This window comes from Carcharodon carcharias, chromosome 21, assembly GCF_017639515.1.
Source record: "Carcharodon carcharias isolate sCarCar2 chromosome 21, sCarCar2.pri, whole genome shotgun sequence".
Lineage (NCBI taxonomy): Eukaryota > Metazoa > Chordata > Chondrichthyes > Lamniformes > Lamnidae > Carcharodon > Carcharodon carcharias.
In genome coordinates this window covers 87,521,189-87,545,875 of record NC_054487.1, presented here as the reverse complement: position 1 = coordinate 87,545,875, position 24,687 = coordinate 87,521,189, and the positions used below count along the sequence as shown (strand labels likewise).

The 24,687-nt window shown below is 44.0% G+C and overlaps 1 protein-coding gene across 1 annotated transcript in view; it reads left to right on the top strand.

Annotated features, from left to right (window-relative positions):
• syt1a (synaptotagmin Ia) overlaps nucleotides 1-22,620 on the top strand; it is a 288,112-nt gene extending 265,492 nt beyond the window's left edge. The window contains exons 8-10 of the mRNA XM_041216496.1: nucleotides 2,144-2,261; nucleotides 18,057-18,190; nucleotides 20,619-22,620. Of these exons, the coding sequence (XP_041072430.1) occupies nucleotides 2,144-2,261; nucleotides 18,057-18,190; nucleotides 20,619-20,825 (459 nt within the window). The 3' untranslated portion in view covers nucleotides 20,826-22,620. The remainder of the gene's footprint in view (nucleotides 1-2,143; nucleotides 2,262-18,056; nucleotides 18,191-20,618) is intronic.
• Nucleotides 22,621-24,687: the final 2,067 nt, after the last annotated feature.

The following is a 24,687-nucleotide window of genomic DNA, read 5'->3' as shown; positions in this document are numbered from 1 at the left end:
CGGGATAAAAAGGGTCAACAGCGTTGCCAGTGTGAGTATGGAGGAGTTTAGGAGATAGTTTGCTGCTGGTTGCTTATTGGTACCTGGCAGCTTTATCTCTGTTCAGGGCTTCATTCTTAGCATTTCCAGGCCTCATTTCAGGATTCATTGCTGTCTGCCTGGCCACTGGAGGATTCAGACCGTGCAGACCCTTCCAGGCATCAGACAGCCTTCTCTTACCCTGAAAATGGGGTTTCTGGTCTCCACTGGAGGCATCTCCTCTGAGGAGGAAGAGAGGGGCAGAAGGGGGAGGAGGCCGAGTGTCCCAATGCATCTTCCAGGGGAGGGACCTGTGAGAGGAGAGGCGCAGGTACAAGGGGCGCAGGGTCAGCAGTAAGTCCAAGGCAGAAAGGGCCAGAATCCTGCAACAAGTAACTCACCTCCTGACTGCCCAAAGCCTGTCCACCATCTACAAGGCACAAATCAGGAGTGTGATGGAATACTCTCCACTTGCCTGGATGTGTGCAGCTCCCACAACACTCAAGAAGCTCGACACTATCCAGGACAAAGCAGCCCCGCTTGATTGGCACCACATCCACAAACAGTCACTCCCTCCACCACTGATGCACAGAAGTAGCAGTGTGTGTACCATCTACAAGATGCATTTTAGGAATTCACCAAGGCTCCTTAGACTGCACCTTCCAAACCCACAGCTACTACCATCTAGAAGGACAAGGGCAGCAGATAGATGGGAACACCACCACCTGGAAGTTCCCCTCCAGTCACTCACCATCCTGACTTGGAAATATATCACCATTCCTTCACTGTCGCTGGGTCAAAATCCTGGAACTCGCTCCCTAACAGCACTGTGGGTGTGCCTACACCACATGGACTGCAGCGGTTCAAGAAGGCAGCTCACCACCACCTTCTCAAGGGAAATTAAGGATGGGCAATAAATGCTGGCCTAGCCAGCGAAACACACTGAGTTCAAATGTCCCCACTGAATGCATGTGTCCCTCATGTGTGAATCAACATCTGTCCCCTTCCCACCACCGGCAAAATTCGATCTGTTGAAAATGGGAAGCGGGACATCCACATCAAGATCCCACCCCTCATTTTGAAGGCCCTTAGAGTCTCCCTGACTCTGTGAAAATCTGGGCCACGGACTCGCACTCGGCAAATGATAGAGGAGGTTGGATGGAGAGGCCTATTGGCTAGAACAGCCCACTGCTCCTAATATAGCACCGTGGGGTCTACTGGATCCTGCAGCGTGCATATGGTGTCCTGGTTTAACGTCTCATCCAAAAAAAGGCCCCTCTGCCAGTGTAGCACTTCCTTAATGCTTACGTTGTCTGCTCATTTTCTGGAATTAGGTTTGAATCAGCGAAGCTGTAACTCAGGCAAGAATGGAACTAGCTGAGCTACTGATACCACTTCAAATTTTACCATTCCAAATATGGGGATGTTCCATTAGAATTAAATACAAGAATTTATGGAGCTTAAAAAAAATTGCATTTCTGTGCGTTCTTCCATGACATCAGGATATCTCTTTGTGTTTTACGGCCAGTGAAGTACTTTTTGAAACATGGTCATTGTTATGATATAGGGATAAATATTGGCAGGGCACTGGAGGTTACACCACTGCTCTTCTGCAGGGGTATTCTCTTTTACGTCTGCTAGAGAGGGCCGGCTTCCTTCGTTTAATACCCCCTCTGTAAGATGGCGCCTCCCAACAACACAGAACTCACTCGGTGCTGTGTTCAGAATGGCAGCCTGAATTACGTGGTCAAGTTTCTGGAGTGGGACTTAACCCACAGCCTTCTGACTCAGAGGTGAGGGAGAGAGCACTATCCTTAAAACCAACATGCAGAGCTGCAATAAGTGGCCAAATTTGGAAGTGTGTAGAGATCTCAGAGGATCGTAGGGCAGCAGGAAAGGGGGGGCATTGAGTGGGTGGGTGGGTGAGGGGGTCGAGATCATGGAGGGACTTGAAAATAAAGATGAGAATTTTAAAATCGAGGTGCGCGGACCAGGAGCTAATGTAAGTCAGCGAGCACAGGCAGAGGTGTGTGAACGGGATTTGGTACAATTGTTGCAATTCAGCGAGCAAATCGTTGGGACACTAATCAATCTGATTCTAAAATCTGTTTATTTCCATTCACAGCAAGAGAAGCTGGGGGACATCTGTTTCTCCCTTCGCTATGTCCCAACTGCTGGAAAATTGACAGTTGTCATCCTGGAGGCAAAGAACCTGAAGAAAATGGATGTGGGAGGCTTATCGGGTAGGCGAAAATACCGGCCGTTTTCTCTAAAACCACAACATCAAAACCTGATGGGCCACAGCACCATGACTTTTACCGCATGATTACTCCTGGCTGGAAGTGATGAAGGGAAGGTTTGGTAGAGATTAGGATTTTCAGGAAAGACAGGCCGGGGTTGAAATGAAAAGCAGAGAAGTTACTGGACCACACGTGAATACTGTGCACGGCACTGCAGAAGGTTTCAGAACGATTCAGAAGGATGGCACCAGAACTGAGAGGTTATAACTATCAGGAAAGACCAAACAGATTGGGGATCTTAAAGAGAAAACTGAGGAATGCACTGATAGAGGTTTTTATAAATTATGAAAAGTTTTGGTAGGGTAGACTGAGAGAGGACCTTTCCAATGATATGGTAGTCATGAATAAATCAATAAAAAATTCAGGTGAAACTTCTTCACCTGCAGAGCAGTTAGAATGTGGAATGCATTCCCACAGAGGGTAGCTGAGGTGAACAGTATCCATACGTTTCAGAGAAACTGGATAAACACATGAGGGTGAAAGGAATAGAAGGAGATGCTGTGTGCCCGCTGACCTGTCCACAGCCTATTGAGGCCATTTGAAAAGTAATTGACACAATTACTGGACCTGCCCGTCCAAGCTTGAGGTTGGTGGACAGGCCGAGAGCCCTGGCCGGCTTCAGAAAAAACATCAAACCTCATCCATGGGCAGGACGAGGTTTCATGAGGGTTTTTAAAAATGTCATAAATGTTTGATTAAAAGTGATGGACGTGTCCTAACTCATGTGGCAGTGTCACATGAGGGGACATGTCAGGGAAATTTGGTTTGTGCATGCTCACCATTTTTAGATTTGGCGCCGATCTCCCTGAGGCAGCACTTAGCCTCAGGGAGAGATGAGTGCGCTCTTTCGTGCAGATGTGCAAAAGAGCGCATCCTTGGCTCAGGGAATCCACCCCCCACCCTTCCTCCCCACCCCCCCCCCCCAGCTGCACAAGGAGCGCACAGCACTTCCTGGCAGACGCCACGCTGGGTGGGTCCACGTAAAATGGCGGCACGCCCCAAAATTCTTCCCTAAGTTAAAGTTGCTATGTTTCCCTATGTTAAAGAAAGTTTTTCTGGACCATATATCAAATTTTGCACTGACGATTTAAATTGAATATTTACTCTGTGATTAATGCTGGTTGAGAAGTATAACCTTACCTTAGCATCAGTTAATCAAAAAGATTCTTTAGAGCCATAACAAGTTCTAATGGCACATTGTTAATAAATAAAATCCCTCCTCAGTATTATCAAAAAGCAAGTGGAAAATATTCCCCATAATGAATCAGAGAATAACGTCCTGCAGTAATTTGGAATGGTCTAATCATAGCCCTTCAAATTTTAACAAGGTAAAATTCCTAATTCATCCTAATCAATAACAAGATGAACAGATAAGAACTTTCTTGTTAATGGGCTCCAAGCAATAACTGGTCCAACCCAGAGACCAGCGATCAACAATCCGAGACAGCTGGATTCATCGCTAAACTTTACTAGTCCCATTATCTGCTTCAGCCAGAGGGACTATGAGCAGCGACTCATCATAAATCACACTATAAATCAAATCTTTTTCCTGTCGATATACTCAGCATTGCATTTCCCTTCCATTGAGGAGAAGTGAACAATTGGATTCCACACTTGATCACAGCCACAGCTCAGCAGGAGGCCCCCTTGCCAGAAGTTGGAAGGTGTTGGGTTCCTGTCCCACTCCAGGGACCTGAGTGCAAATGCAAAGCTGACACTGCAGTGTCAATACTGAGGGAGCACTGCATCATGTCTGAGGCTATTTTGCAAATTATCTTTGATCTATCCCCTCTGGTTCCCGACCCTCCTGCCCAGTGGAAACAGTTTCTCCCTATTTTCTCCAGCCAAAACCCTCATTACAGTGTGCCAGACTGATTCCTGGGATGGCAGGATTGTGGGGTTTGAGGAGAGATTGGGTTGACTAGGCCTGTATTCACTGGAGTTTAGAAGAATGAGAGGGGATCTCATTGAAACATATACAATTCTGACAGGGATGGACAGACAGGATGCAGGGATGATGTTTCCTCTGGCTGGGTGATCTAGATCAAGGGGTCACAGTTGACCAGAAGCTGAACTGCACTGGCCATATAAATACTGTGGCTACAAGAGCAGGTCAGAGTCCAGGAATCCTGCGACAAGTAACTCACCCCCTGACTCCCCAAAGCCTGCCCACCACAAGGCACAAGTCAGGAGTGTGATGGAATACTCCCCACTTGCCTGGATGAGTGCAGCTCCCACAACACTCAAGAAGCTCAACACCATCCAGGACAAAGCAGCACTGCTTGATTGACACCACATAAACAGTCACTCCCCTCAGTGCCAACACACAGTAGCAGCAGTGTGTACAATATACAAGATGCACTGCAGGAATTCACCAAGGTTCCTTCGACAGCACCTCCCAAACCCATGACTACCACCATCCCGAAGGACAAGGCGGGAGATAGATGGGAACACCACCGCCTGGAATTTCCCCTCCAAGTCACTCACCATCCTGACTTGGAAACATATCGCCGTTCCTTCTCTGTCGCTGGGTCAAAATCCTGCAACTCTCTTCCTAACAACACTGTGGAAGTACCTACACCACATGGACTGCAGCGGTTCAAGAAGGCAGCTCAGCACCACCTTCTCAAGGGCAACTAGGGATGGGCAATAAATACTGGCCCAGCCAGTGACTCCCACATGCCATGAATGATTTTTAAAAACGGATATGGGGTAGGCCATTTAAGACTGAGATGAGGAGAAACCTCTTCACTCAGAGGGTGGGGTGAACCTGTGGAATTCTCTGCTACAGAGACTGTAGAGGCCAAGTCACTGAATATAATTAAGAAGGAAATGGATAGATTTCTGGATTCGAAAGGCATCAAGGAGTATTGGGAGTACGGGAGTATGGGAGAGCACGGGAGTACGGCGTTGAGCTAGAGAATCAGCCATGATTGTAATGAATGGCGGAGCAGGCTCGAAGGGCCAAATGACCTACTCCTGCTCCTATTTTCTATGTTTCTATTATTTTGAACACTTCCATAAGTCTCCCACCAACCTTCTCTGCTCTAAAGAGAACAATCCCGGTTTCCCCAGTCTCCCCACATAACTGAAATCCTTCACTGCTGGTACCATTCAAGTAAAAATCCTCTTCACCCCCTCCATAGCCTTGACATCCTTCCTAAAGTGTGGTGCCCAGAATTGAGCCCAATGCTGCAACTGACCGCTAAGCAGTGGTTTATAAAGGATTGCTTCTGTGCTCTGTTTTCCCACTAATGAAGCCCAGGTTCCGATACGCCCTCTTAACTGGTCCTGCCACCTTCTATACTTCGTGTTGGTGAAGCCCCAGTTCCATGTTCCCTTTAAGATAGGATCAGATTAATCAGCAAAACCAAATGAACAAAAATGTTGAAACAACTTATTAGATGATAACATCCAAAGGTGTTTCCAGGAAAACAGAACGCGTACTATTTATATATTCCTGTCAAGTCTCTGCATTAATTATCAATAATGCCAGAGGTTTCTTCAAATTAGCATTTGTTGTTCATTCTCGTGGGTTTTGATTTTTAGAAAAACTGTTTCTTTTCACAACAGTTCCGCAGCTAAAAGAAATGCAAACTAATAAAGTGTTTCGTGCTGGAAGGGAAAAAAATACATAGATAATCTGACAGGATAGAGAGAAAACAATTTCACAAAGTGACTGCACTTCTGTCTTGAACTGACAGTCGAGTTGTTGGCAATCACAAAGATGCTCGGGGGATCAACGATTTAAAAAATATAAGAACTGTTTACATTTCCTGAAATTGAAAGTTAGACACGTTCCACTTGCACTTACTGAACACAGTGTGTGAGCTGCAAAAGCTCCTTCAGAGAGGTAACTCAGTGCTGGCAAGAAAGAACTTGCATTTGTATAGCACCTTTCACAACCTCAGGATGTCCCAAAGTGCTTTATAACCAATGAAGTAGCTTTTGAAATGTCATCACCGTTGCAAAGTGGGAAATTTGGCAGCTAATTTGCACCCAGCAAACTCCCACATACAGCAATGTGATAATGACCAGACCATGTGTTTTTTAGTAGTTTTGGTTGAGGGATAAATATTGGCCAGGACACCAGGAGACCTCTCCGGCTGTCTTCAAAATGCTGCCATGGGATCATTTAAGCCCATTTGAGATGGCAGATGGGCCTCAGTTTACTAGGGGAGCCTTCCATCTTGTAAGACGATGGTGGTCATCCTTGTGTTAAACATTGTCTGGTGTGACTCAGCAGCCCCACTCTGGCATGCAGTCCCTGTCACATTTGCTGCAGAGGAAGACAATGGGTGAGAAGGTGGACGATTCACTGGCCTCTGTTTTCTCTGGGCCCTCTTCTCAGCTTTTGCAATGTATGTGCTGATTTCAGCATCAAGTGACAGATTGCTGGTGATTGTGGAGCCCAGATATGTGAAGCTATCTACAGCCCCCAGTGTCACATTGTCAGTGCTGACTGATGGTGGTATGGCAACATCCTGAACCATGACATCTTCCAGATGCTAATGGTCAAACCAAACTCTTTACAGGCGTGAGAGAGTCTGTCCATTTGCCGCTGAAGGTGTTCCTCAGTGTGGAATGTAAGTGAGCATCGTCAGTGTAGAGCAACTCTCTGATGAGGACTTGGCGCACCCTTGCTTTGGATCTCAGGTGAGCACTGGTGTTTAGCGGACACCCTCTGTAGATGATCTGTAGACATATGACATCAGCAAAGTGAAGGATTTGCTAAAGAGAGCTGGTGCCAGAGCACAACCCTGTTTGACCCCAGTGCGGATCTGAAAGGGTTCTGTTGTTGCCCAGTCACCTTACCCATCTTGTTACCATGGAAAGAGGAGATCACATTCAGCAGCTTCAGAGAGCAGCCATTTTTCTCCAAATAGACCACCTCAGATCACATGGTCGAATGTCTTGGTGAGATCGCTGAAGGAAACATGTAGTGGTCTCTTTTGTTTCATAGTATTTCTGTTGCAGCTGCTGGTCTGAGAAGATCATGTCACTTCTCAATCTTCCAGTTCTGAAACCACACTGGGATTCGGGATAGATGTGTTCAGGGTTTCAGAAACCACACTGGGATTCGGGATAGATGTGTTCAGGGTTTCAGCCACACTGGGATTCGGGATAGATGTGTTCAGGGTTTCAGAAACCACACTGGGATTCGGGATAGATGTGTTCAGGGTTCCAGTTCTGAAACCACACTGGGATTCGGGATAGATGTGTTCAGGGTTTCAGTTCTGAAACCACACTGGGATTCGGGATAGATGTGTTCAGGGTTTCAGAAACCACACTGGGATTCAGGATAGATGTGCTCAGCCAGGACCTGCAGTCCGACAAGGTCAACGCGGACAATACTTTTCCCACAATGCTCAGCAGGGAGTTGCCTCGGTAACGGTTGCTGCCGTCATCTTGTTCTCGGACAGGGTCACAGTCTTTGCATCACACGTATCCTGGGGCACTGCCCACTCCCTCAGAGCCAGAGAAGCTTTGGAATTCTGGAGTGCTGGTTTCCCGTGCTTGGTGAGTTCACTGCACTAGTAATCCAGAGACCCCAGGAAAATGCACTGGGAACCTGGGTTCGAATCCCTGGAATTCGAATTCAATAAAAATCTGGAATTAAAAGTCTTTGGTGACTATGAAACCATTGTTGATTGTCATAAAAACCCATCTGGTTCACTAATGCCCTTTAGGGAAAGAAATAATCTGCTGTCCTTACCTGGTCTGGCCTACATGTGACTCCAGACCCAAATGCGGTTGACTCTTAAATGCCCTCTGAAATGGCCTAGCAAACCTATAAAAAGGAATGAAACCAGATGGACCACCTGGCATTGACCTAGACACTGGAAACAACAACGGCAATCTCAGCCCTGTCGACCCTGCAAAGCCCTCCTTACTAACATCTGGGGGCTAGTGCCAAAATTGGAAGAGCTGTCTCACAGACTAGTCAGGAAACAGCCTGACAGAGACATCCTCACAGAATCATACCTTCCAGAAAATGTCCCAGACACCACCATCACCATCCCTGGGTATGTCCTGTCCCACTGGCAGGACAGACCCAGCAGAGATGGAGGCACAGTGGTATACAGTTGGGAGGGAGTTGCCCTGAGAGTCCTCAACATCAACTCCGGAGCCCATGAAGTCTCATGGCATCAGGTCAAACATGGGCAAGGAAACCTCCTTCTGATTACCACGTACCGCCCTCCCTCAGCTGATGAATCAGTGCTCCTCCATGTTGAACACCACACGGAGGAAGCAGTCAGGGTGGCAAGGGTACAGAATTTACTCTGGGTGGGAGACTTCAATGTCCATCACCAAGAGTGGCTCAGTAGCACCACTACTGACTGAGCTGACTGAGTCCTTAAGGACATAGCTGCTAGACTGGGTCTGCGGCTGGTGGTGAGGGAACCAACAGCACGGAAAAACATACTTGACCTCATCCTCACCAAACTGCCTGCTGCAGATGCATCTGTCCATGACAGCATCGGTAGGAGTGACCACCGTACAGTCATTGTGGAGATGAAGTCCCGCCTTCACATTGAGGATACCCTCCATCGTGTTGTGTGGCACTATCACCGTGCTAAATGGGATAGATTTCAAATAGGTCTAGCAACTCAAGACTGGGCATCCATGAGGCACTGTGGGCCATCAGCAGCAGCAGAATTGTACTCAAACACAATCTGTAACCTCATGGCCTGGCATATCCCCCACTCTACCATTACGATCAAGCCAGGGGATCAACCCCGGTTTAGTGAAGAGTGCAGGAGGGCATGCCAGGAGCAGCACCAGGCATACCTAAAAATGAGGTGTCAGCCTGTTGAAGGTAATATCACAGGACTACTTGCATGTCAAACAGCATCAGCAGCAAGTGATAGACAGAGCAAAGCGATCCCACAACCAAAGGATCAGATCTAAGCTCTGCAGTCCTGCCACATCCAGTCGTGAATGGTGGTGGACAATTAAACAACTCACTGGAAGAGGAGGCTCCACAAATATCCCCATCCTCAATGATGGGGGGAGCCCAGCACATCAGGGCAAAAGATAAGGCTGAAGTATTTGCAATAATCATCAGCTAGAAGTGCTAGGAGTATGATCCATCTCGGTCTCCTCCAGAGGTCTCCAGCATCATAGATGCCAGTCTTCAGCCAATTTGATTCACTCCACACGATATCAAGAAACAGCTGAAGGCACTGGATACTACAAAGGCTATGGGCCCTGACAATATTCCAGCAATAGTACTGAAGACTTGTGCTCCAGGACTTGCCGTACCCCTAGCCAAGCTGTTCCAGTACAGCTACAACACTGGCATCTACCCGGCTATGTGGAAAATTGCCCAGGTAAGTCTTGTACACAAAAAGCAGGATAATCCAACCCGGCCAATTACCACCCCATTAGTCTACTCTCTATCATCTGTAAAGTAATGGAAGGAGTCATCAACAGTGCTACCATGCAACACTTGCTTAGCAATAACCTGCTCACTGACACCCAGTTTGGATTCCTCCAGGGCCACTCAGCTCCTGACCTCATTACAGCCTTGGTTCAAACATGGACAAAACAGTTGAACTCTAAAGGTGAGGTGAGACTGACTGCCCTTAACATCAAGGCAGCATTTGACCGAGCATGGGATCAAGGAGCCCTAGCAAAACTGGAGTCAGTGGAAATCAGGAGGAAAACTCTCCGCTGGTTGGAGTCATACCTAGCACAGGAAGATGGTTGTGGCTGTTGGAGGTCAGTCATCTCAGTTCCAAGACATCACTGCAGGAGTTCCTCAGGGTAGTCCCAAACATCTTCAGATGCTTTATCAATGACCTTCCTTTCATCATCAGGTCAGAAATGGGGATGTTCGCTGATGATTGCACAGTGTTCAGCATCATTCGCGACTCCTCAGATACTGAGGCAGCCCATGTCCAAATGCAGCAAGACCTGGACTATATCCAGGCTTGGGCTGACAAGTGGGAAGTAACATTCACAGTACACAAGTGCCAGGCAATGAACCTCTTCAACAAGAGAGAATCTAATCATCGCCCCCAGTGTGTACCATCTACAAAATGCACTGCAGAAACTCACCAAGGATCCTTCGACAGCACTTTCCAAAACTACAACCACTACCATCTAGAAGGACAAAGGCAGCAGATAGATGGGAACATCACCACCTTCAAGTTTCCCTCCAAGCCAAACACCATCCTGACTTGAAATGCATCACCATTCCTTCACTGTTGCTGAGTCAAAATCCTGGAACTCACTCCCTAACAGCACTGTGGGTGTATCTATACCACATGGACTGCAGTGGTTCAAGAAGGCTGCTCACTAGCAACTTCTCAAGAGAAATTAGGAATGGGCAACAACTGCTAATCTAGCCGGCGAAGCCCACATTCCAAGTGCTGGTAAATGGGATTAGGTAGGCAGGTCAGGTGCTTCTCACGTGTCAGTGCAGACTCGATGGGCCGAAGGGCCTCTTCTGCACTGTGATTCTGTGATTCAGCCTTGAATAAATTCAATGACCCAGCCTTCATTGCACTCGGGGGAAAAGAATTCCACAGACTAATGACCCTCTGAGGGAATATTTTTTCTTCATCCCTGTCTTAAAAGGGGTACCTCTTATTTTTAAACTATGTCTCTTAATGCTAGCCTCTCCCACAAGAGGAAACATCTGTCTGGCACCCTATCAAGCCCCCTCAGGGTGTAATATGTTTCAATACGATCACCTGTTCTTCTAAACTCCAATGGGTATAGGCCCAACCTATTGAACCTTTCTTCCTAAGATAAGCCATTCATCCCAGGAACAAGTTATGTGAACCTTCTCTAAACCGCTTCAAATGCAATTCTATTCTTTTTCAAATAAGGAGACACAGTACTCCAGATGTGGTCTCACCAAGGCCCTGTACAGCTGCAGTAAAACTTCCCTACTTTTATATTCCATTCCCCTTGTAATAAATGTCAACATTCCATTTGCCTTCCTAGTCACTTACTCTACCTGCATACTACCCTTTTGTGATTCATGTACCAGGACACCCAGAATCTTCTGTGTCACTGAGTTCTGTAACCGCTCTCCATTTAAATAGTATATTGTGTTTCTATTCTCCCTGCCAAAGTGGAGAATTTCACATTTTCAAACATTATACTCCTTTTGCCAAATTTGTGCCCATTCACTTACCCTGTCTCTATCCCTTTGCTGACTCTCTACCTCCTCTCGACAACTTACTTTCCTACCTATCTTGGTGTCATTGGCAAATTTAGCTACCATACATTCAGTCCTTTCATCCAAGTCATTGACATAGATTGTAAATAGTTGAGACCCCAGCACTGATCCCTGTGGCACTCCACTAGTTACAGTTTGCCAATCTGAAAAAGATCCCTTTACCCATATTCTCTGCTTCCAACCATATATCCATGCTAATATGTTGCCCCCTACATAATGAGCTCTTATTTTGGGTGGTAACCTGAAGAGGAGATGTTACACTCTCCGATCCCGCAACGACTACAGAGACTCAGGCTTCCTTTTAACCGGATTTATTCAAGCATATGCAAGGGAACTGCAGTCATTCCTAAGAATGAAGACCCAGCTGCCAGATTGATTACATTTCATTACTTTTGTACTTTTTCTTATCATAATACATTTGAGTACATTTGAATACATCCAATTGGTAACTGACATACCGGTTCCATTATCTCTATCCTATTGAGTGATTTTGCAAACCAATTATTCTAAAGCATCTGTACATAATTACATTATCCAATCAGAATTAAAACACATACACAAGGACCTTGGTTCCTACAACTCAAGACTTGTGTTTCATCAAAGCCCCCTCTTGGTCTATTGTTCATCTTCCCATAACTAAGCTAAAATCACCTGCCCCTTCCCTGTCTGAGAGAGGAGTGCACTTAATCTAATTTATGACCTACTTATGTCTCCAGTCTGACTCAAGGCAATGTTCATCTGGTAATCTTCAACTCTTAATATCTTTAGCAGCCATGTCTGCCTGGAGATATTAGGGTTTTTTCAGTAAATTCTTATTGTATTCTCTTTAAGCATTTTTAATTCCCCCCCCCCCCCACCCCACCCCCACCACCCCCAACATAACCTTTGAAGTGGCACCTTATCAATTACCTTTTGGAAATCCAAGTACATTGTATCTACTATGAGGTTATTGATTAATGCTGTCTCATTGCACATTACCAGGTCAAAATAGCCTGCTCACTGGTTGGTGCTAATACATACTGCTCTAAGAAATTGTCCCAGATAAACATTATGAACCCTTTTTCCAGGCTACCTTTGCCTTTCTGATTTGCCCAATCTACATGAAGATTAAAATCACCCAAGATTATTGCAGTACCTTTTTTACACACCTTTTTTATTTCTTCCTGTATAATCTGTCCTACAGTGTAACTACTGTTAGGGGGCCTATAAACTACTCCCACAAGTGACCTCTTACCTTTCCAATTTCTTATCTCTAGCCAAACTAATTCTACATCTTGCTTTTTCGAGTTGAGGTCATGTCTCACTACTGTACTAATGACATCCTTAATTAACAGAACTACCCCACCATCTCCTTCTAGCTGCCTGCCTTTTTGAGATGTCAAGTACCCATCATTATTTAGGTCTCAGCCTTGGTCATTCTACAGCCACGGCTTTGTAATGGCCATCAGGTCACATATATTTATTTCTATCTGTGCTAGCAATAATTAATCTTTTGGTAGAACAGAACTTGAGTACCGCTGAAAAAAGAGACATGTCAAAGCTTTTCATCTTGCACTCATCAGGACACTTTGCAAGAATACCAATATCAGGGCAAAACAACAATTTATACTGTATGTGAAGAGAGTGCTGATTGGTTGGTATATGGACAAGGCATTTCCCTGATGAATGAGTCGGTGAATAGATGTCACTTATTTTGTTTAGCTGAAACAGTTGCAATGTATGTTCTTTCTGTCTGCAAGAACAGGGCCCTGTGTATTAATATACGTAGCTTGTATGTGGCTTGTAGCTTATCTGCAGTTGCATGTAACAATTTCCATACATATCTTAACGGGCTCCATCCTGCATTCAAATTCACCTTTGAAGTGAAGCAGTCAAATGACCGACTCCCCCCCCCCCCCCCCCCCCCCCCACCCCCCCCCCCCCCCCACCCCCACCCTGCCTTGACGTATTAGTTGAGAAATCTGTCAGGAGATTCTCTACCATGGTCGACCGTTAGCCTACCTTCACTGGTCAATATACACATCAGGATTCTTACTGTTCTTACACACTATAAGATTGGTCTTACTGGCAACCTCGTAAATAAGGCCTGAGCCATTTTCTCACCGTGCAAGCTTGATGCTGAAATAGGGCACATCAAAGACATCCTGCAGGATAATGGCCACCCTGATCAGATTATTTCATGCTGCATATCACCCAAACTCATGAACGGGCCTAAGGCCATCACTTTCGGCCCTGAAAAGCACCCAATCTACCTCAGATTACCCTGGAAGGGCAAGGAATCTCAAAAATTTGAACAACAAGTGAAGCTAGCTGTTTCAAGCTGCTACTATGCAGTAGTGACACGAGTGATATTCACCACTAACAGGGTGCTGCTGTCAAGCCAAAAAGATGTTCTGCCTATCACACAAATGAGTAACGTGGTATATGAATTTCTGTGCCAGGGTGATGTTAGGTATGTTGGTCGTACATCCCAAAGACTGGCGGGTCGTATCAAACAACATGTCTCACCCACTGTTCACAATGGGAAAGATACAGACCATACCCAACCAGCCTATGCTTACAAAACTCAAAACACAGTGTCCAACATTAGATGTGATTCTGCGATTGGGCAACATTTGCTAAATAATCCTCGGTGTGCTAAGAATTACACTGACAACCAATTTAAGATTGTCAGTCAGGATCACAGTGTGGCACATTTCCGTGTAATGGAAGCTACATATATTAATACCCAGGGCCCTGTTCTTTGCAGACAGAAAGAACATGTACACACATTGCGCCTGTTTCAGCTAAACAAAATAAGTGACAGCCATTCACTGACTCATTCCTCAGGACAATGCTTTGTCCAGTCAGGGTCAAGCTGCCTGGTTTAAATTTCAAACAATGCTTGGCAGTTAATTGTCAATCATCATCACTGATGTATTCTCCATGGCAAAGCCTCCACCAATCAGAGTTCACTTACCAACCAATCAGCATGCTCTTCACATACAGTATAAATTGTTGTTTTGCCCTGATATTGGTATTCTTGCAAAGTGTCCTGATGAGTGCAAGAAGAAAAGCTTGAGGTGATTCTTTTTTCTGTAATAATTAACCATTAGTTAGGAGGTGAGGGTCAGTTAGCTTGGTTGACTAGATGGCTAGAATGTGATACAGAACAGTCAGGTACAGGCCCCCACACCGGCTTCAGTAGCTCATGGAGGCCCTGCCTCCTCACCTTGTACCATGCTTGATACAGAGTGGTGCCCTGCAAGCTAGGTAACCAATTGCTAATGGAGAGAGATGTCTATGGTCTTTTGTGGTCTATGGCTTTATTACCATTAAGCAGGGAGATTATAAAGGAAAATGGAGGGACAGAGATCAAAAAAATATGATTGCAGATGGATCTATAAGGATTATGCAGCACAAAAGGAGATGATTTGGCCCATCATTTCTGTGCAGGCTCCAGTTGAAGGGAAAGCACCAGCTCAGACGCAATGGACCCAATGGCATCATCCTGTGCTGGAATTTCGAACGTTTTATAAAATACTCACAGGAAGTCTTGGTTGAATAATAGAATGAAGTTTTAAGTAAAAGCCAAAATAAAAACACAATTCTTATTTCATATTCAGTGCTATGATCAGCTGGAAAGATTAGCACAAATAACCTGTGTACATCGCAAAATGAAGACACATTTTTCCTATGAGTTTACATAATCATGAATGCTTAATAAATATATTGTTTGAAGCAAAGCTTGAGAAAAAGATCTTAAGTGTAATCATCATAAACCGAGAGTAAATGAAAGATTTAAGTCTCTGATGGAACACAATCATCTTCAATGATTCTGTAACAATTTTGCTTACATTTGACTATAACTCAAAAAACAATATGTAGAGTCACAGAACCATTAGGATACGACATTTTGAAAGTGTTATGTTGGAAACGTTACAATCTATATTTCCAAATTGCTGTAAAAATCAAAGTACAAAATAAAAGACAATTCGATCAGACACTGGACTTAAAATTGGTTTTGCAATTTCATTGACCTTCCTTATGATTGAAAGTCAATGATGTGGGAGGGTGATGAAGAGAATTGTTCTTACACAGCGAGTTGTTGTGATCTGGAATGTACTGCCTGAAAGGCCGGTGGAAGTAGATTCAATAGTAACTTTCAAAAGGGGATTGGATAAATACTTGCATAAGAAAGATTGGCAGGGCTATGTGGAAAGGGCAGAAGAATGGCATTAATTGGACAGCTCTTTCAAAGAGCATAGGTACAATCCACCAAATGGTGTCTATGGAATAAAGTTCTGTAAAGATAGATCCCCAAGGACCACCCACTCCCACAAAAGGCTCCCATCAGTCTTATTGGCTTCAGGGGGGGTTTCATCCATTTTACAGCCAATTGTATTTTGACACATGCATCAAGAACTAGTAGTCTCATATTGAGTAAAAACAAACAGTTTACAGCTTAAATTTGTAATGTGGGATTTAAGCCTTGGTTCAAACATGGACAAAAGAGCTGAACACCCGAGGTGAGGTGAGAGTGACTGCCCTTGACATCAAGGCAGCATTTGACCGAGTGTGGCATCAAGGAGCCTTAGCAACATTGGAGTCAATAGGAATCGGGGGAAAACTCCCCCCTGGTTGGAGTCACACCTAGCACAAAGGAAGACGGTTGTGGTTGTTGGAGATCAGTCATCTCAGCTCAAGGACATCACTGCAGGAGTTCCTCAGGGTAGTGTCCTCGGCCCAACCACCTTTAGCTGCTTCATCAGTGACTTTCCTTCCATCATAAGGTCAGAAGTGAAGATTTCGCTGATGTTTACACAATGTTCAGCACCATTCATGACTCCTCAGATACTGAAGCAGTCCATATCCAAATGTAGCAAGACCTGGACAATATCTAGGCTTGGGCTGACAAGCGCCAAGTAATATTCGCACCACACAAGTGCCAGGCAATGACCACCTTCAACAAGAGAGAACCTAACCATTGCCCCTTGATGTTCAATGGCATTACCATCACTGGATCCCCCACTATCAACATCCTGGGGTTACCATTGACCTTACCTTTGACCGGAAACTGAACTGTACTAGCCATATAAATACTGTGGCTACAAAAGTAGATCAGAGGCTAAGAATCCTGCAATGGGTACCTCACCTCCTGAATCCCCAAAGCCTGCCCACCGTCTACAAGGCACAAGTGAGGAGTGTGATGGAATATTTCCCACTTGCCTGAATGAGTGCAGCTCCAACAATACTCAAGAAGCTCAATACCATCCAGGACAAAGCAGCCTGCTTGATTGGCACCCCATCCACAAACATTCACTTCCTCCACCACCAATGCACAGTAGCAGCAGTGTGTACCATCTACAAGATGCACTGCAGGAATTCACCAAGGCTCCTTAGACAGCACCTTCCAAACCCACGACCTCTACCATCTAGAAGGACAAGGGCAGCAGATAGATGGGAACACCACCACCTGGAAGTTCCCTCCAAGCCACTTACCATCCTGACTTGGAAATATATCTCTGTTGCTTCACTGTCGCTGGGTCAAAATCCTGGAACTCCCTCCCTAACAGCACTGTGGGTGTACCTACATCTCATGGACTGCAGCGGTTCAAGAAGGCAGCTCAGCACCAGCTTCTCAAGGGGCAATTAGGGATGGACAATAAATGTTGGCCCAGCCAGTGAAACCCACATCCTGTGAATGAATTTTTAAAAATGTAAGTGACTTTCTGTGTGGATGAGTTAAAATGGTCTGCTTGGTCTCTGATTGCATCCACCTTGTCTTTGTTGTGTTTGGAAAGAAGAACTTGCATTTTTATTGTACCTTTTCAATACTCAGGACGTCTCAATGTGCTTCATGACCAATAACCTACTTTTGAAGGGCAGTCACTGTTGTAATGCAGGTAGACAGGTTGGATAAAGACCTTATAATGATGTGAATTAAGCTGCCTGACATAAAGGAAACTATTTTTCAGGAATAATAGTTGCTGGATCTGATGTCACCAGTGGATCAAATGGTAGTTTCAGAGTCCGAAGGTTGTGGGTACAAGTCCTAGTCCAAAGATTTGAAGGCCACTACTCCCAGTGCAGCAGTGAAGGAGTGTTGCACTGTTGGAGATGCTGGCTTTCACATGTGATGTTAAATGGAGGCCTGTCTACCCTCTCAGGTGGGTGTAAAAGATCACATAACCGTTATTTTGAAGAACAGCAGCAGTGTTCTCCCCAGCATCCTGACCAATATTTATCCCTCAACCAACTAACTGATGCCAATGATCTGGTCATATTGTGGGAGTTTAGCCGTGTGCAAATTGACATCAGGTTTCCTACATCACAACAGCTGGGTGAATCCTGCGGTCATGAAAGGTGTTATAGAAACATCGAGGATTTTTTAAATAGAAACAGAAAATGCAGCAGGTCCGTCTGTGAGGAGAAAAATTGCAAACGCACACATTTGCAAAACAATGACTGGAGACAAATTTGCATCAAAAATGCCGATCCTGATCTGAGTTATAAATTACCCTTGAGCACGTTTTATCCCATGGTCATTATTATTTTCCTAGATCCCTATGTGAAGATTCACCTGATGCAGAATGGCAAAAGGCTGAAGAAGAAGAAGACAACAATTAAGAAGAACACCCTTAACCCATACTACAACGAGTCATTCAGCTTTGAAGTACCATTTGAGCAAATACAGGTAACGTCAATTATTGCATCCAATTCTGAGCACCTCACTTTAAGAAGGATGGCAAAGCCTTGAAGGTTTATCAGAATGTTACGGGGAAGAGGGTCCTCGGGAACGCAGAGAGAGGCTGGAGAAGCTGAGATTGTCCGGATAGAGCAGAGAAGGTGAGGGGGGATTTAATAGAGGTGTTCAAAATTATGAAAGATTTTGGTAGAATAGATAGGGGGAAACTGTTTCAACTGGAAGCATGGTCAGCAACACAAATGTAAGGTAATGGGCAAAAGAGACGTGGGGAGGCTGAAGAGCATTCTCTCTCTGCAATGAGTTGCTTTGATCTAGACCACACTTCCTGAAAGAGTGCTGGGGTCAGATTCATTAGTAACTTTTAAAATGGAATTGGACAAATATTGAAAAGGGAAAAAAATTACATGCTTATAAAGAAAGAGCAGTGGGGAGAGCTAATTAGCTTTCAATGAGTTAGCACAGGGACAATGGGCTGAATGGCCTTCTCCTATATTGTATGATTTTATAGGGCATCATAAATATGGAATGAGTATGAAGTGTGAAGGGTTTCCATATCACTCGGCAGCTACACAACTTGTCTCATTGGAGGCTGAGGCTTAGCACTCATCTCCAATGGTTTGTTGATGTTACTCCCCAGTCAGATTTGAACTGAAGTAGGTTGGGAATAAGAACAAATAAAAGAATCGAATGTGTCTGAATCAAGTGATCCCACATCCCTTGCCTACTTGTGGGAGTTTAATTTCCTCTGGGGTAGAGCGACATAGGAACTGGAGGAGGTCAACCAGCTCCTTCCACCATAAATCAGGTCACGGCTGATCAGTATCTCGACTCCATTTATCTGCCAATAATCCGTGTCCTTTGGTGCCTTTATCTCATAAAGATCTATCGATCCCAATCCTGAAATCTCCAATTGACCTCGGACATCCACAGCCTTTCAGGGGAGAGAATTCCACATTTTCACCACCATTTCTGCACAACGTGCCAACTAACTTCTGCCTGGCTCTAATTTTAAAGTTAAGGTTCTGGATACTTTCCACCAGAAACAGTAAATAGGTTCTGTCTATCTACCGCATTGAAACCCTTTTTCATTTTAAACGACACGATGAGATCACTTCTTGACCTTCTAAACTCAAAGGAATACAAATCAAGTTTATATAACCTGTCATCACTATGTAACTGTTTACCTATGATTCTAGTTCATCTGGAAATCTGGAACTCTCTCCTCCAAAGTCCTGTTGAGGTCGGAGGTCAATGGAAAATTGCGAAACTGTGATTGATCAAATTTTATTAGATAAGAGTATTTAAGGATTATAGAACCAAGACAGGTAGATGCTGTTAAGATACACGTCAGTGATGATAGAACAGGTTCAAGGGGCTGAATAGACGACTCCTTTCCTATCATCCTCGGGGTGATTTCCTGTCTCCCCCACCCTTGATCGCATACTGATTGGTGTTCGCTGAGTTCAATGATAATGTTAAAAAGTAAAGCACAGACTGTAACAGTTGCTACCATGGGCTTTAATATGGGACAAAAAAACACAATTACCCCATTTTCACTGCCATTAGTAAATTTGGTTCATTACTAATGAATTATCCATGCTCATAGTAGCAGAAAGGAGGTCTTGTGGTGCAGTGGTTGGCATCTCTGCCTCCGAGCCAGAAGCCTTGGGTTCAAATCGCACACCAGGACTTGATGGAAGTTGCATTCATAAAACAACCAAACAGGTTGAGTATCAACTTGTAAATCCTTCCAACACATGCCAACGACAGGCAGTAAGAGTGGGAGAGATTCCTGGTCATCCATGTGATGGAAAGAACATTGACGCCTCCACCATCACTGTCCATAGCTCCAGACTACAACCTGCATGTAAAAGTGCATGTTGCCACAGCAACTCAGGCCCCCTGGGGGGGGGGTGGGTGTCAGGTGGTCAGATGGCTGGTGAGGATCAGATTGATGCCAACAGCACAGATTTCAATCCCTGCACTGGCTGGGGTGGATTCGGGACCTGCCTCCTTGCCCTGCCCTTGGTGGAAGTTGTGACACTATGGGTTGTACCTGCCTTCAAGCACAGAATGAAGTAGTCACAGAAAATATCTTTTAACTGTTTGTATTGAGTAATAAAGAAAATGGTGATTGTCACCAGCCGTGGGACAGGTAAATAGCAATAGTTAGTGCTGGCTCATTACCTGACAGCACAGTATCAATATTTACTCTGTTAAAACTAATGGAAGGCAAGCTTTCTAGTAACCACTTCAGACATGCCTCAAAGTCAAAGAGGTTCTAAGTGCCACAAAATTGTACCTAATATCATGAATGTGTGACTAAATCATGACAATAGGTTAGAAATTAATATGTAAAGAACAGCATTACATTAATATTTCTTTTGTACCCCATCCTCTGTTTATGCTCGTACAGAAAGTGCAGGTTGTTGTCACTGTCCTGGACTATGACAAGATTGGCAAGAACGACGCTATTGGGAAAGTCTTTGTGGGTTATAACAGCACTGCTGCAGAGCTTCGTCATTGGTCAGACATGCTGGCCAACCCAAGACGTCCCATAGCCCAGTGGCACACCTTGCAGAATGAGGAAGACGTGGACATCGCTCTTGGCCTGAAAAAATGAAAAGCCTTTCCGTGTTCCTCCCTTTAGTATTCATCATCAGTGTGTGTAAATACCTCGACCCTCATCAATCCAGCCCCTTCCACTTTGAACATCTCAGAGTTGCTTCTCTCCTAACTCATTCGGTTCCTTTTCCTCCCTCCCACTCCATCATTAAACGTAAATCCGGTTTAAAACAAAAGTTCATTTGGCACTTCATCTCATCTACCCTGTCCAAAACCATCATCCTTTTAAGCAATATGATCTGTGTAGATAGAGCATGATTGAAATAATGTATCTCACAGTTGTATATATACCGTAAAGCAGAAAATGATTTCTAGTCTGTGTGTTTGTATGTTGTTAGCATTTCTTATTCTGTGTATTGTTTTTAATAAGATGTTCTATTTTAAATTATATCAATTGACTGAGAAATACGAAAGTCAATGTTATATATTATGGGTTACATATTTCTTCCGCATTCCAGTGATTTCCTTCTTGTGAAGCCTATAGAGCAAGAGGGAGACACACCGTAGTAAAAATAAGTGAGAGGGACACAAAAGCAAGCTGAAGTAGGTGGCCTGGTTCCGGCACTCTTTTGTGTACTAGGTGTACACTTTGGGAGGAGTTTTTAAATGTTTTTCTTGTTCTAATGTAGTCAATGGCACTATTATAAAGCTATCAGTCATTCCATAAAGGACTGTTTTGTGTATCACTGTGACTGCCTGTGTGTTTAGAAATGTAGGATATTCAGTGGAATAGCAACAAGTTTACTCAGTAGTAATTTTGATTCAGATGTGTGGGTTTACCTGTTTTAATTTTGCCGGGATAATCATTCCTTTCTGCTGCCCTGTCAAGTAGGCTGCATAGCACATCCAGTTCCACTCAAACTCTGCGGACCAATCCAGGACTGAGAGGGCCATGCAGGAGGGCGAGATCTAATTCCCAGGGGATCAGCAGAAATAGATGAAATCACACAGCATCTTTTTCGAGCACTGTGCAATGTAAACACAAAAACGTTGTGAAATAGTCTCCTACCAATGGGCCACGCCTTTAAAATAAGAGCGAGCAGCATATTGAAAGCTTTAGTTATTACTGTTAGTATTCACTTAGCTCAGGATTTTAACAAAGTCGCGCAATGAGCACACTGCGTAAGAAACTGCCACTGAGATGGTATTGTGCGGGTTTAATTTACAACATGATGTCACAACAATAGTTATATATATATATATATATATATAGATAGATATTATATATATATATAAAATAAAAAGACACTGCCAAATAAAGAATTCCGATTCTTTCTGATAGTCGCAACTTAAGTACAGCCATAGCCAGAAGGTGCCCCTTCCCTTTCTACTCACTCAGTCAAGACTATCTAAACCTGCTGTGAGACAAAACACCATAGATAAATGCTAATCTTTATGATAGTGAAGTGTAAAAAGCATTAGCATCAGATGCTGTAGAATGATACTAGTTGCCTTTGTGTATGATTATGTACATTACTTGCCTGCTTGAGTATTTTAAGCGTGACCTTCCTATGTGTGTCATGGATGTATTGCGGTGTTCCTGCTGCCATGTTGCTCGTGAGGTTGCGAGACCTGTGAACCTTCATATTTGGCAAGGTGTTTTTTTCTCAGATTTGAGTTCACTGTGTGTAGTGAATGACATTGTGAAGTTCCTGATGTTTATATGACTTGATATTACACTAGTGTTCAATAAACCGTTTCATTTCCAGTTGATGTTTTAAATGATTATAAAATTTTGTGTGTTACTTACTGTTTGTTTATAAAAAAAATTAAAAGTTGATTACAGATTTAAAGAAGACTGTGTTGAATTGGTACATACAAACATACAAATTAGGAGCAGGAGTAGGCCATTCGGCCCTTCAAGCCTGCTCCGCCATTCAGTAAGATCATGGCTGATCTGATCGTAACCTCCCTCCTACCCCCGGTAACCTTGCACCCCCTTGTTAATCAAGAATCTATCTGGTTCTGCCTTAAAAAATATTCAAAGACTCTGCTCCCACTGCCTTTTCAAGAAGAGAGTTCCAAAGACTCTCAACCCTCAGAAAAAAAACTATTCTCATCTCTGTTTTAAATGGGTGACCCTTTATTTTTAAACAGTGACCCTTAGTTCTAGATTCTCCCACAAGAGGAAACATCCTCTCCATATCCACCCTGTCAAGACCCCTCAGGATTTTATATGTTTCAATCAAGTCACCTCTTACTTTTCTGAACTCCAGTGGGTACAAACCTACCCTGTCCAATCTTTCCTCATAAGACAACTCACCCATTCCCGGTATCAGTCCAGTAAACCTTCTCTGAACTGCTTCCAATGCACTTACCTCCTTCCCTAAATAAGGTGATCAATATTGTACACAGTACTCCAGATGTGGTCTCACCAGTGTTCTATACAACTAAAGCATAACCTCCCCACTTTTATGTTCAATTCCCCTCACAATAAATGATAACATTCTATTAGCTTTCCTTATTGCTTGCTATCCCTGCATACTAACCTCTTGTGATTCACGCATTAGGACACCCAGATCCTTCTGTACCTCAGAGCTCTACAATCTCTCACCATTTAGATAATATGCTTTTTTATTCTTCCTGCCAAAATGGACAATTTCACATTTGCCCACATTATAATCCATTTGCCAGATCTTTGTCCACTCACTTAACTTGTCTATGTCCCTTTGTAGCTTCCTTATGTCCTCTTCACAATTTACTTTCCCACCTATTATTGTGTGATCAGCAAATTTAGCCACCATATCTTTGGTCCCTTTATCAAACTCATTTATATTAATTGTAATTAATTGTAAACAGTTGAGGTCCCAGCACTGATTCCTGTGGCACACTGCTCATCACATCCTGCCAACCAGAAAATGACCCATTTATGGCTACCCTCAGTTTCCTGTTAGCTCATCAATCTTCTATCATGCCAATGAGCTTTTACACCTGGAGCTTTTATTTTCCGCAGTAACCTTTGGTGTAGCACCTTATCAAATGCCTTCTCGAAATCGAAGCACAGCACGTCCACTGGTTCCCCTTTATCCACTGCACATGTGACTCCTTCAAAGAACTCCAACATGATAAACAACATTTCCCTTTCACAAAACCATGTTAACTCTGCCTGATTGCCTTGAAGTTTTCTAAGTAGCCTGCTATAACATCTTTAATAATAGCTTCCAACGTCTTCCCGATGACAGATGTTAAGCTAACTGGTCTGTAGTTTCCTGCTTTCTGTCTCCCTCCCTTTTTGAATAAAGATGCTACATTTGCTATTTTCCAACCTAATGGCACCTTCCCCAAATCCAGGGAATTTTGGAAAGTTAAGACTAATGTATCAACTATCTCATTAGCCACTTCTTTTAAGACTCTGGGAAGAAGTCCACCAGGTGCCAGTGGGGCCCACAGCTCCAACAATTTGCACAGCACCACTTCTCTGGTGATTGTAATTTTCCTGAGTTCCTCCTTACCTTCCAATTCCTGATTTACAGCTATTCCTTGGATGTTACTTGTATCCTCTCTAGCAAAGCCTGATACAAAATATCAGTTCAATTCATCTGCCATCTCCTTATTTTCCATTATTAATTCCCCAGACTCACTTTCTATGGGGCCAATGCTCACTTTATTAACTCTTTTCTTATCTACCATCATTTCTTATCTTACCATCTGTCTTTATATTTCTAGCTGGCTTTCCCTTGTACTCTCCCTCCTTATTAATTTTTTTATCATTATTTTCAGTTCTTTATATTCTGTCCAATCTTCAGATCTGCCACCTGCCTTTGCACAGTTATATGCTTTTTCTTTTAACTTTGATACTATCTTTAAATTTTCTAGTTAATCACGGGATGGTGGGTCCTTTCCTTGGAATTTTTCTATTG